At 36.9% G+C, this 13,998-nt stretch overlaps 1 protein-coding gene across 1 annotated transcript in view; it reads left to right on the forward strand.

Annotated features, from left to right (window-relative positions):
- The first annotated feature begins 1,228 nt into the window (after positions 1–1,228).
- Positions 1,229–13,998, forward strand: part of LOC139733243 (cyclic nucleotide-gated channel alpha-3-like) — a 42,646-nt gene continuing 29,876 nt past the window's right edge. Inside the window, exons 1-6 of the mRNA XM_071644083.1 lie at positions 1,229–1,270; positions 2,347–2,427; positions 5,911–6,015; positions 7,456–7,561; positions 8,580–8,618; positions 13,631–13,712. Of these exons, the coding sequence (XP_071500184.1) occupies positions 1,268–1,270; positions 2,347–2,427; positions 5,911–6,015; positions 7,456–7,561; positions 8,580–8,618; positions 13,631–13,712 (416 nt within the window). The 5' untranslated portion in view covers positions 1,229–1,267. The remainder of the gene's footprint in view (positions 1,271–2,346; positions 2,428–5,910; positions 6,016–7,455; positions 7,562–8,579; positions 8,619–13,630; positions 13,713–13,998) is intronic.

Here is a 13,998-nt window from a genome sequence, read left to right on the forward strand (position 1 = left end):
TTTGTACGTAAGTAATATATTTTCGAAATTCTAAATAGTAATACTGGCCATGCCACGGTCAAGAGGAATGACGCGCCAAATGCATAAAACGACAGATTGGAAAGAGGGTGGGCTATCAACTCGGCATTCGAACACTTAGGAGGTCTTACTTTAAAGGGATGGTACAGTTTCGGTTGAGATGGGACTTCAGGTTTCAAACCTTCTATAATTAATTTTTTTTTAAAGATAATGAGAGACCTCTCAGAAATATGAAAGACCATATAATTCTAAGAGGAATTCAAAATTTATTTGAGGAAAAAGTGGTTTTAAGATAGCTGAGATATCCAAAACAAAGCGATTCTATTAAAAGGTGGGTCCCACCTTTTATTAGGATCGCTTTGTCTTACTTTGTTTTTAGATATCTCAGTCATTTCAAAAACCAGTTTTCATCAAGTAAACTTTGAATTTCTCTTAGAATTGTATGCACCTTAACATTTCATAAAGTGATTTCCAAGTGTCTCGCAAAAAGTTAATAGCTGAATCCTCACCTCAACCAATACTATATCCTCCCTTTAAATGCTGAGGTAAACAAGTTAATTTCCACTTTTGCCAGACTATTTTCGGGCTGGGTACACATCTAAAGATTATCACCGATAAGCATCATTTTACCAGAGTCCAATGTGAGCATGCAAAGTTTGTAGTATGTTATTATAAAACTCTGTTTAAAAATAGTTGCCGGATTACAACTCGTCACGTCCTTGTCATTGAAAGCTTCAGTGGATAAAAGACTATTCCCCGCCCTGAAAAAAAAAACAACAACAGGTAAGCATTAAGGACAACAAAAATTACAGAAACAACAAAAAATTCAGGAAGGAGAAAAGAAAGACAGATCAGTAGCAAATTAACACGTTACTTTCTATCTGCACTCGGAGAGCCTACAAGATTATCACGCAAGAAAACGTACAGGGGAGGGCGCAGGAGTTTGGTCTCTTCTCCTCCTAATCCGTTGCCATGACTACAAAAAGGGTGCCGCTAAATCAGACAGAGTGGTGGGATGAAGGTAGAAAATCGCCCATATAGTCACGGAGGTGATATCAAAGATTTATAGACATATTTCATGGCTACTTTTGTTTCTCCGCACGTCGTAAATACACTTTTCCTATATACCACCAAACACACTCTTTCTCTTCTATTTTTCCCCGTGTGTGTGAATGTGTGACGCATGTAGGAATTTCTGGCGAGAAATGAATTTGTCATCGATCCCGAGGGAGAGGGTATATATCGATGGATGGTGAGTGTAATTACAGTTTTCATTTATGAAATGTATTAGTTTCCTTCAAAGAAAATACCCCCTTCTCTCGCCCTCTCTATACAGCAAGGCAAAAACTCTTGATGCTTAGTGCCTTCTTAAATTGGCAGACAGACATATATTTTTTTCTGATTCCGCACAGCTCTTCTGGTGAGAGGTCTCCTAATAAATCATTATTTGGTATCATCTTTCTCATGGCTGTCTGATTCCTACTCAGCTATAAGTCGTGTGTATCCCCTCACACGGTCGTGAAATGTGCAAGCCAAATCTCTAGAGCAGTGTATGTCGAGGTCGTGAAAAAAGAGATAGTAGGTCCTACTTTATGCATCATTAACGCGATATTCCCTTTAATCTCATGACTTAGAGAGTATATTATTTTCTACTGCCGCATATAAGAGAAAGACACAGTGAGAGGCTACATTTTCCCCAATCCCTGAGGCTCTTCGAAGGGTTGTTCCTCGAGGGATCTCTTAAAGACTGATTTGCAGATTCTATACGCATTATCGTAAAACCGATTTGTATATTTCGGATTGCAAGGTTCATCTTGACAATGTAATTCCCTAATGGCGATGAAATATACGTACTGTTAGTTTTTGTGGGGATGCTTTTCGTAAGACAAAACACGGATAGAAGGTAATTGTCAAGCATTAACTGGAACTTGAACTGCCAGAGCTCTCTAATAAACTTTAGAGAATTGAAATCGATAATTCGTCCAGTTTACCAAAACAGATATTTCAATACATTTTTCATAAACCTTTTCTACAAATCAAACGTTAGATTACGTTGAGTGTTTAGAATACTCCTAAAATTTGTTTAAAAGATTTCAGCTGCCAATAAGAGGTCATTAAGATTCATTTTTTCATTTCATGGCATTAAAGTGGTATGTTATATCATTGTTATCATGTCATAATGTTAGGAATGTATTATGCTTTGACTGTCATTGTTCAGACATGGTATCACGAAATGATTCTGAAATCTGTCTCTTCATTACGGCTGTTTGTTTCACTCAAACATTTCAATTTCAAATAACCATGTGACCTTTTATTTTTCAATTCAAGGCACTGGTTGCTTGTGCGGTGGCCTATAACGTGTGGATGACCATACTGCGTATCGCTTTTCATCATCATCTCACGAGACAGGTAAAATGTTACTCTTCTGTCACATATTTTTGACCAATCCGAAATGCTGTCCATCCAAAATATTGTTTTATTTGACCCCTCCCTTTCATTCTGTTCATTGCAATGTTGTATTTATGTCTGTATTCTTGCTGGGAGATGTGGTCATATAATAGTTCAAATGTTATTGTATCTTTTTCCTAACCGATCGTGTGTTTGAGAATTCTCGATCACTGAAAATTTACATCAAAGGTTTCGAGATTTGTTCTCAAGAAGAGCGAGAGGGGCAACAAACGTGGAAATGTGGAGTACCGACTGTTTATTAGCCTGTTCTGAAGAGAATTGCTGCGTCCGAACTAAGTCATCTCATTGAGTAACTTTTATCTTTTTTTACTCATAGTTGAGAAGAGAGAAGGAAGAGCTTTCCCCTATAAAAGTCAATTTGATAACAGCTTTGTCAACATCTTTGTAAACAACCATCAAAAATACGTTACAGATATGGCAGGATATAGACAAATTAAAATCGAAGTACGGTTGAGTATTTTTGAGCTTTTTCCTACATGGCTGTGTTTCGGACGCTTTTAGCTGATATACAGATTTGTTACAATGAACAAGAATCGATATTATTTATTACTTTGAAGGGGACAGTCTTTGTTTTTATCCAGGAGGACCTTATTTACTTTCTTTTACCGGTACTTTCAAGATGCAAAATTAAGTCTTGCTCCTCGTACGCTTATTTCAAGTTGTGGATGGAGCGTGCATTCGTATATGATCAATGCGTCATCCCTCGTAAAGAGACAGGAAATAAATAAAAAGAAGCAAAAAGTTCCCCAGAATCTTCAACCATCATGACAAATCAATAGATTGCGCGCGAAAGGGTCTGAAATTCGATTGTGACCTTTGTTGAATTAAAGTGTCACGTTACACTGTAAATAGAAGGCGACGCATTCCGAATACCCACGCTTCCTCCGTCCTAGGAAGCAAGCAAGTTAAATGCCCCGGTCACTTGTACCTACTCACCGTATACTGCCGTTACGTCAAACCTGTGTGTCGTATTGAAATCCTCCACTTGAATATGCATGCAAAAAGACTCCCATCTCTACAACCTCCCCTCCCCCATCAAAAAAAAAGACAAAGGGAGGCATTCTGATGGTGTATTTAGCAAGTTTAATGACCAACAGAGAAAACAGAAATTGTCTATAGCTCGTGCATAAGGCAAGTAGCCAAGAGTTCCCCTCTCCTTTTCTTTCCTGTTTTTAAAACCCGGAAAAGGGTTGACTCAGAGTAAGCCATCGCTAAGGCACTTCTAGTAAAAATGATAATACATTCTGACATTAGCTTCAATTATTTCTATGAGCTAATGCAATTGCAACAACAAAAACAACAACAAAGTTTATGCAATCGTTAATATATCATATGTCGATTCCTGAAACAGTGCTGTGGGTTCGTCTACAAGACAGATGCTTTTAAAGACACGAATAAACATGATCAATACATATCTTAACCATGCAAATAATCGTAATCTGCAAGTATCGGATTTTTTTTTTTTTTTTTTGGTTGATTTGGTATTTTAGGCCGTGTAATTTTGTGAAAAACAATAAAAGCCGGGTTATGTACAGCAAAAGAAAAAAAATAGAGTTAAAAACATCAATAAATTGACTATAATTACCACTATTCATTTGGCCAATCATAGCTGAGCTTCTGGAAAACAAAGGTTTTTCAAGCTGTTATAGAAAGTGTTATTGTGTTAGAAATAGATTTTAATTCCATTCGATATAATAGCGCGACACAATTCATACTAACTGCATAAAAAAGATACCAAAAACAAACAAACAAACTAAAACAGCTTTAAGATCAAATTGGCATAACCACGGCCACAGTATCAATACTTGTGCATGCAAATTGCATGTATTTTCTGTTGCTGTCAACAGGAGGAAGTAGTACGCTCTTTTGCAGTCATTACCTTACGCTCGGTGTCCTCCCTGTTAAAGTGGAAACCTTTTCTCCTTCTCTTATGAATGGTGCTGCATGAAATTTTCAGCGATAATTTCGAATCAATCTTGCTGTCCCCACATGGAAAGAAATCTACCTCAATAGACATGTCGGCTCATCTGAATAATGAGATCAGGTAGCGCGATAAGTTGGGGGAGTGAATGTTTTGTATGCATGTTCTCGGCGGGCTCTCGCCTCATCATCTTTGTTATCTTTATGATCTTGATATTATGTACTAAAATGACCTACATTTCGAACTGCATTTTCCGTATACCGTCTGTCCATGTCAGATCGGCCTTCCATGGTCTACTACAATATGCAGCAATACCTTATCGTAGACAATACATTTATTGTTACATCAACTGTTATCTGATGACAGTAGGATTTCGTCCTGTTTTCTTTCATGTCTTCCGACGAGTTACTGTTGGTGACTGTAGTAGTGAAATAACATACGATCTCTGATGGCGTAGTGAGTTAACTTGATTTCTTATAAACAGTTTGGGGAAACGACATTACTCCTTTAGGTTTCCAAACATCTATCTTGCCATTTATAGCATATAACCATGGAATGTATCTTATCTGATGTAGGAAACCATACACCACTTCTTAGTAACGACAAACAACAAGGTTAGAAAAGGGTTAATATCAGACGGAAGCCATATACATCTTGCTACGGGGTGGGGGTGGTGGCCTGGAAACAAGAACTAACCACAGCGTCGTACAATAGCACTCCAAGTGTTTTGTTCGTTCTCGAAAGCTAGTCATGCTAGTGCAAGGTTGAAAACTGAGACCTTTCCGTTCGAAAGCGACTGACTTGAAATAGGCTATGGACATTCAAAAGTGGGCCAATAGAAGTCAGAAGGTAGGGTTTGCTAAGCGCTGTTGGGTGGGGGGGGGGGGGGGGCTCAAAATAAGGCTTTGTCGCAGCTTATTTGACAGAATGAAATCTATAGACATAGATTTATTATTCTCTACGTTCTCAGTATCTGAACCACAACTAAAAGCGGCGTCGTTATAATTATCTGTAGGAAGGTGATTTAAAGGCGTTATTAAAACACTCAAAAGACATTGAATAGAGGTTCAAGGAACATTTTCATTTCACATGAGCTGGTTATCTCACTTGAACGTTTACACATCCCCTCCATATAGCTTATACACCATAAATAATTGGTTGTGCATGTTTAGACGGTTCATATTTTCCTCCATTTGAGGTAAAAAAATGTGAATATAGTGCGTTGCCATAGCTGAATATATTGTATTTAATACAACAGTGTCAGTGTGTTGATCGACGTCTTGCCGTGCATGAACCACACTAATGACATAGCCAGCTAGCCCGCCAAACATTATGAGACAAAGCAAGAGTAAAAGACCGTCTTTTTACTTTTATATCACAAATTTTCAATATTGATTTGATTATCAGCATTTTTACCATGATCCATGCATTTTAACTTTCTTTGTAATCATTATCCTGAATTTTCTCATTGTTTCATGTCAACTTTGTTACAAATTCACCAGACAAATGCTCAGATCTTCTGCGCAGTTGATCTCGTGTGTGACACAATCTTCGTGGTGGATTTCCTGGTGAACTTTCGCGTCGCCTTTCTCGAGCACGGCCTCCTCGTGAGTTGAACTATATGTTATCATTCAATTCAGTTCAGTTCAAGCAAACTGTGATTAACGCTATGGTCTAAGCGTCAGTGTCTAGTTCCATGACGTCATAAAAATAAACTATAAACGCATTGTGAGTACAAATTATCGTGCTCGTAAATTCAAATAGACAACCACTCACACATATTAGCTGAATTTAATTGTGTATATTTTGCCTGAACTCATTGTCGATGAAAATGATTAGGATATTGAAAAAGAGAATCTTGATATATGGTACACATAAGCGAATAATGGTTGTTCATACTAATACTATGGTATTACGCTCTTGTAATCCAATAGACGTTTGTATTTAGTGTCTGTTTATCCAAGATATAAGGTATACTAGTATACATATATATCATATCATGCATTTTCTCGTTGCCTAAAAATCAACTTGCAGTGAACTATAGGTGGAAAACGCACATTTATTATACGCACACAGACACACATGCTACGTTGAGTACAAACAAACACATGCGTATATACAGTCACACACATTGCCAATTATCAAATTTGAGTGTCACTGCACATCCCTTGCACATACTGGTGGATGTGTCTGCGTGGCTCGATGAGTACAGCTTCACATTCACATGCGAGTTTTCTTACGTAATTCCATTTCAGTCAAGGGCCTTCACTTTTTTTTTTCTGAAATAAGCGCATACATTAAGCTGCCCTAGACAGTAAAATACACTATTTCCCGATCAAGCGAATATCGAGATTATTGTACGTATTCATTGAGTGGTGCTATTCAGAAACGAATCAGGCATTATTGGAGCTTAATTTCAGCAAGTGCTCATCTTTTATTTTTATATCTGAGGGTAATGTTGCGTCGACAATGATGCCTGAAATTTGTGTTCGTCAGCGAGCAAAATCCCTCGACAATAGCACGAGGTTATAAGCGGATTATACTCATAAATAGACAATAATTCAGGGCAATCGCCGGGTATGACATGGAGCATGATTCAGTGGAAGCTGCTTTCATTGGTCGAAGGCATATCGCGTATTTACTGACAATCATTGAACCTGTTTTAATGCAATGTACGCTTAATCCCTGACTTTCGGACGAGGAGCTAGGGAGAATATACACACTTAATATAATATAATATAATATGATATAATATAATATAATATAATATAATATAATATAATATAATATGATATAATATAATATAATATAATATAATATAATATAATATAATATGATATAATATAATATAATATAATATTATACAATATAATACAATATAATATACTATAATATGATATAATATATATGTATAATTATGTATATAATATGAAATTAAATATAATATATCTATCTAACAAACACACATATATATATATATATATATATAGAGAGAGAGAGAGAGCTTGCGCAGATAACAATATAATTAGCCTATCTTTAATTTGCAGGTGAAGGATCCTTCAAAATTGACGGCAAACTATCGTCAAAACGTCACATTTCGCCTAGACATAATTGCTATGGTTCCGTGGGGTGTCGCTTATGGAATTGGAAGAGGTAAGACATGAAACGCTCGTATATTTGCACATAAGGAATAAGCGCAAATATAATTTCCCCTTTCAATATCAAAACAAGCAGAAGGCTTCGATATTGTCGTTTCCAAACGTTGTAGAGATTGCCTTGTCAAAGACATATCAGTGTATTACTTAGTATACAAACGGTTAGGCGAAGCTTATCGTCTTAGTAATTCAGTTTATTGCCGAAACTCGCCACACAATAATATCAAAAATAAAAGAATAATAGCAAAAATTTGTTTGTTTTCTTGTAAGTGCTAGGACTTCGTTGAAAGCACATTTCATGTTCCTTGTGACCGATTAAGAGAATATCTCCAATATACATAACATACTTTATTTCTTCATAAATCAAACCCCATTATCAACAAATGGAAACTCAATTCAATTTATTCAAAGTTTATTTCATTTTTCGACAAAACATATATATTTCACTTCCTTTGATAACAGAGAATAAGGTAAAAAGGACATTGTAGAATGAAAAGACTACAATAATTGAGGAACCTCATAGTAATTATACATTGTAGTAAAAAAGAAACAGAAGTGGGCGAAATAAAGAACATGTATAACCTTGCGTAAAGTGCGAAAAATGGAGGGACCCAAGTGCAACGAATGACGTCATAATAACGTTTAAGCACAGACACCAAACGAACCATTCCTCTCCAGATCGTCAAAGATATGAATGCAATTGTATCTGTGCTTTAATACAATGGACGCTGATTATGAGACCTACATATACTGTAGAAGGGCAAGTGTTCGATGTTAAATCGCTAAATTGGAGATTGATGAATAGTGAAGAAAGATGAAGATTTCTACGTGCAAAAGATTACTGTTATACATGTATTAAAATCTGCTGTACTTACTTCAAAAGATAATGAACGTAAACAGCAATGTCCTACTAATCAGACATTTTGCCTGATTCAGATTGTCCATGATATTTGTACGTGTACGCTGCACGTGATCATCAAAGCTCAATACCATTGTCAATCTCTCTTGTTATCCAGAATTACTTCTTCCTCTGCGTTTCTTCGACATATCCTTCCGTGAGTACAGTCACCTTAAGTAGTATAACACGTTTAATAGCGACTTTAATTAAACCTCACCGTAGTGTATACATTGCTTTCTATCTAATCACAGATGGTTTTTATTCATTCATTTGCTTTTTTAGGGTGTTATAGCCCATTCGCCAATAAGTGGTATTGTGGCTAATAACATTAGATGGTTTGTCAAATTTATATATATAAAAAAAAAAAAATATATATATATATATATATATATATATATATATATAAAGACAGCCATGGTTCAGAATGGATATCAGTTAAATGTCAAATTCTTCTTGCTATAGATATGATAGTCCAAGAGCATTAGGTCAAAATAGGCTTAAACGTGGACATTTCTGGTAACAACCTGATTTTTTCGGGGTAGATCCAGAAATATGTGTAGGATAACGTACTTAAAGTACTTAAAGTATCTAAAGTCCAAAATGGCCGCTATTTCCTGACATTCTTATAACTTTCCAACCAGGGAACCTAAATACAAAATTAAAAAATCTAAATATATGTTTTGAAACATGAAGAACTCAATAAAATACACGCACACAGTATACCGTAATCCAAGACGGCGTCCAAAATGACCGCCATTTCCTGAATATCTTTATTACCTTTCAACCAGGCAACCCAATACAAAATTTAAGTGTCTAAATATATCATATATTGTTTTGAAACATGAAGAACTCAATAAAATACACAATAAGAGATGTTGACTCACACAAGTTCCGTAATCCAAGACGGCGTCCAAAATGGCAGCCATTTCCTGAATATCTTTATTACATTTTAACCAAGCAACCCAATACAAAATTTAAGTGTCTAAATATATCATGTTTTGAAACATGAAGAACTCAATAAAATACATATGAAGAGAGGTCGACTCACAAAAGTACAGTAATCCAAGATGGCGTCCAAAATGACCGCCATTTTCTGAAATTCTTATAACCGTTCAACCAGGTAACCCAAACACAAAATTTGAATGTCTAAATACATGTTTTGAAGCATGCAGAACACAATAAAATACATATTAAGAGATGTTTAAGCACGCAAGTACCGAAAAAACTGCTCGAACTTTTCTTAGCATTCAAAATGGTCTGTAAATGGCCGGCAATAACAATTTTATCTCACAATCATGTAAATACATATCAGTATATGATTAACGTGTGAATTTTCATCCGAAAAGCTTTCAAAAACCTTTTTATTAAAAATAAGTCTTATGTGTGAATACAAATTAAAAGATTTGAATGTTAAAATCAAGGAGTGCGTCCTTGTTACGAGAGAAACATTTCACCATAAGATTTGTTGCTAAACAGACAAAAACAGACTAAATTTTTAGAAGGCGATATTCTTTACCACATGGTCTGTTTTCGTCACCTCAAGCACATGATATGAAAATTTAGTGCTAGCCTCTTCCTTTTTTTTTTGCCAACGCATTTGATGTCTACCATGAGGTGAGTTCCATTTGAAACTGTCTATTATCACTTGGGAAGTAAAAACAATTCTTTTTGGTATCTGTACTATATACATGTTCAAAATAAATGTCTACATGTGCTACAAAATAATGTGCAATTTACCACATGACAGTAAATATCTGTGTTGCAGTCTATTGCTCCACCTCAAAACAGTGATTAAATCATTTCATTCATTTCATGTACATTAGATAAATAATGTAACAAACGAAAACAAAAAGACTGACCAGAAATGAATATTATTTATTAGTGGAAAATTGAGCAAAGAAAATGGGATTCCATCGGGATTCTAACCCGAGACCTCCGGATTGCTAGCCCGGTGCTCTACCGACTGAGCTATAGAAACAGACCAAAAACAGCGATGTGTTGATAAAACAAAATGGCGGCCATTTTGGGCACTATTTGGTTTCCGGTAAGAACTCGCGGGTTTTGTTGGTACTTACGTGCCTCATGAGCTCTGAATAAGTATTTTATTGGGTTACTTATATGTCTCAAAATATATATTTAGATATCTAAGTGCGCATCGGGGTTACTTAGTCGCAGGGTTATGAGAAAAATAGGAAATAGCGGTCATTTTTATACAATTTTCAATTTCTGAAAATGCTTAAGTGCTTTATGGGTGTTTAAGAACCTCTGAAAAAGTATTTTATTTGGTTCCTTGTGACTCAAAATGTATATTTCGATATCTGAAGTGTGTACAGTTGAAATCTACTAGCAAAGTTATGAGAAAAAAAAAGGAAATGGCGGCCATTTTGGACGCCATCTTGGATTGCGACACTTGCGTGCTTTAACAACTCTTAATTTGTATTTCATTGAGTTCTTCATGCTTCAAAACATATATTTAGACGTTTATATTTTGTATTAAGGATACTTGGTTGGAAAGTTATGAGAATTTCAGGAAATGACGGCCATTTTGGACACCATCTTGGATTGCAGAAACGCTCAAGGAAGATTTATGAGGGCTTTTAGTATGTTATTCTAGATACATTTCTGGAGCTATCCTAAAAAACTCAGCTTGTTACCGGAAATGTCCAGGGTAAATCTAATACTCTTGGCCTATGAGATAAAAGACATGCGCACAACTTTCGATTTTCTTAGGGATATTTGGAACTCTCTTCCTTCTGAAATTCGAACTTTAAAGTCTATGTACTCTTTTAAGAAAGCTGTAAAGACAATGCTGCTCTTTGGATATCATAGGCTGCGTTTATCAACTTTCCCCTGTTTAAACGGCTTTCAAAAGCCGTTTCCAAAGCCCTTTCGAAAGCAGTTTCCAAAGCCCTTTAGAAACGGCTTCCAAAATAGTTGCGTTTATCAACTCTTCGCGAACACGATAACTAGCCTGTCACTGCACAGCTGCATTGCGCAATTCGACCCGAGGAGAAGAGGTCATATAAGGCGTGCATTGTTCGTAACTGCAGTACGATACTACAAAGCCGTTTCAAAACAGCTTTGTGCACCCAGTGATTTCACAATGTCATTGTAATTGTAATATATATGAAATTCCCTCATGGAATTATCATCGCCGTTCTTAATTTATTACGTAATGTTATGTAATCGACCATAACCTGTAACTGTTCACCTGTACCTCGGTGAGAAAATTACTAAACATCTTTGTCATGCTTTACTGACCAGTGATCCACGTGATCTAACTTTGGTCTCATGCCGCCACTCAGAAATATTTGACGCATGTGCTAAACTGGAGCTGCCACACAGATAGGAAGACAATTGATTCATGTGGCATTGCATCATGACTCGTCACTCTCAAAGGAAGATATGTCTTTTTATATACCTCATAAGTGAGATTCGTATCACTGATTGGTCAAAAGTATATCACGTGACAAGGTGTAGTCCCGTCTATCTTGCCTTAGGGTTTTCATGTAAGTGATAGAAAGGCAAAACCCTCGTGATAGAAAGGCAAACCCCTCGTGATAGAAAGGCAAAACCCTCGTGATAGAATTCGTAAACCCTCCGCGACTTTTGTACACATAACATATACACTAGACTTCGCGCGCGGTGTCCGCAACCCCTCCACCCAAGGACGTTCACTACGCGCATCGTATAAACACATACAAAATCATCGCACCAGCGCACAGCAGGCATGTTTCAACGTGGCATGGCGATCGAGCGCTCCTCCGTGATTTGAAGTGAGCTGGATCAAAGATCGTACACTTTGCAATTATAATTTCTTAGGATCCCGAAGCAGAGACAAATCTCAGCATGTTGAAAATATCGAATTAAAAACACGAGCGACGGGAAACTGGATGTATACTGCAATCTTCTGCCAAGATTTCATGCAGGAGCTCGCCGAAGGCCGTGTGACTGTGAGTGAGTACAATGTACCGTACGTACTGGGTAGTACGAAATGCACGAAAACCATGCAAGCAAGCGCAGGCTGTGGCCTGATTTTAGGGCTAACGTTTAGGCCTAACAGTTAGAATTTACTTCTTATTTGCCTAGCCCTAGATCTTGGTTAAGTCTTAAACGATGAGGTATATAAAACAAATATTAACTGCTCTGTATTCGGATGGTGGTGGAACTTATCACTCCCTCGGTGCTTTTCATACCGACCCTTCCATCACCCCTCGGCTAACGCCTCGGGGTGATAGAAGGGTCGGTATGAAAAGCACCTCGGGAATGATAATTTCCACCATCATCCTCATGAGCAGTCAATATTTGTATAATATTATGATGGTAATTGCTTTTCGCCGTCCCTTCTTAGAAAACAGGCAGCACATTAATAGTACAGGGCTTTGGAAAGGGCTTTGGAAAGGGCTATGGAAAGGGCTTTCGAAAGCCGTTTAAACAGGGGAAAGTTGATAAACGCAGCCATGTGTAAACCTTTATCAAAAGCAGACAGACCTATCCCTTTCTTTCTCCTTTCTTCTGTCCTATCTCTATGAAAGTTATCCATCCCTCTTATTTTCCCCATGTATTATGTACGAGGGCTGCATGCAAATCAAGCAGTGCTTAAGCTGTAGCCCTTCTGTATTATTCATTGCATCGCTGATATGTTTTGGTGTACATTGTAAAGAAAATGAAGAAACTGTATTGCTTTATATTGTAAAGGCAATGGAGAAACTTATTTTGTTAACGACTAATGTTTATGTATATGTATGGCACCAACAATGTATGTGTATATGTATCTGCACGTGCAGTGATATAATACAGGAACCGATAAATCAAATCAAAATCAAAATCAAAAATCAAAATTGTCAATTGTCTACACTGTTTTCCTAGCACGTGCGGATACTGTGGTTCATATCGTACAACCCTTTCCTGTGAAACCGCCGTACCAGTCCTATACACAATGTAATCAACTCCTCAGAGATTTGTAAGCTTTAATGTTGACAATTATATGCAATTACGGAAAGCTGAAAGTTCGTAAACAAACTTTTCGCTATAGGTTTAAAGTGTTGTGTATCCCTGCAACATTATACGTTCACGTACAGTATGTGGTAGTTTTAATCTCGCCACTAACATGCAATTATGTAAATTGGGAAAACTGTAATAGTCTATCTGCTGTGGTTTGTATAACAGCTAGATTTACAACACCAGTATTGCGACTGCCAAAGCTGCTGAAATGGCACTCTCTCGATACGTTCTTCTCCAAATGGGACAGGTGCGTACCACCACGGTAACAGGTGTGAATTTGAGGTGCGAATACTAAACAAACCAACAATGTGGCGCCGAGTAGCACGAATAGCATGTAGATTAGCATTCATGACGTTAAACTGACAGGTGGGTAACAGGTGTGAATTTGAAGCACGAATACCAAACAAACAAAAAAAAAACAATGTGGCGCCGAATAGTACGAAAAGCATGTCAAATAGCATTCAAAACCAAAATGACAGGTGGTTATCAACACGGGTACTGACAGGTGTGAATTTGAGGCATGAATACCAAAC

This window comes from Diadema antillarum, unplaced genomic scaffold (genome assembly GCF_040938485.1).
Source record: "Diadema antillarum isolate AM-2024a unplaced genomic scaffold, OU_Dant_1.0 seq00000463_RagTag, whole genome shotgun sequence".
Classification (NCBI taxonomy): domain Eukaryota; kingdom Metazoa; phylum Echinodermata; class Echinoidea; order Diadematoida; family Diadematidae; genus Diadema; species Diadema antillarum.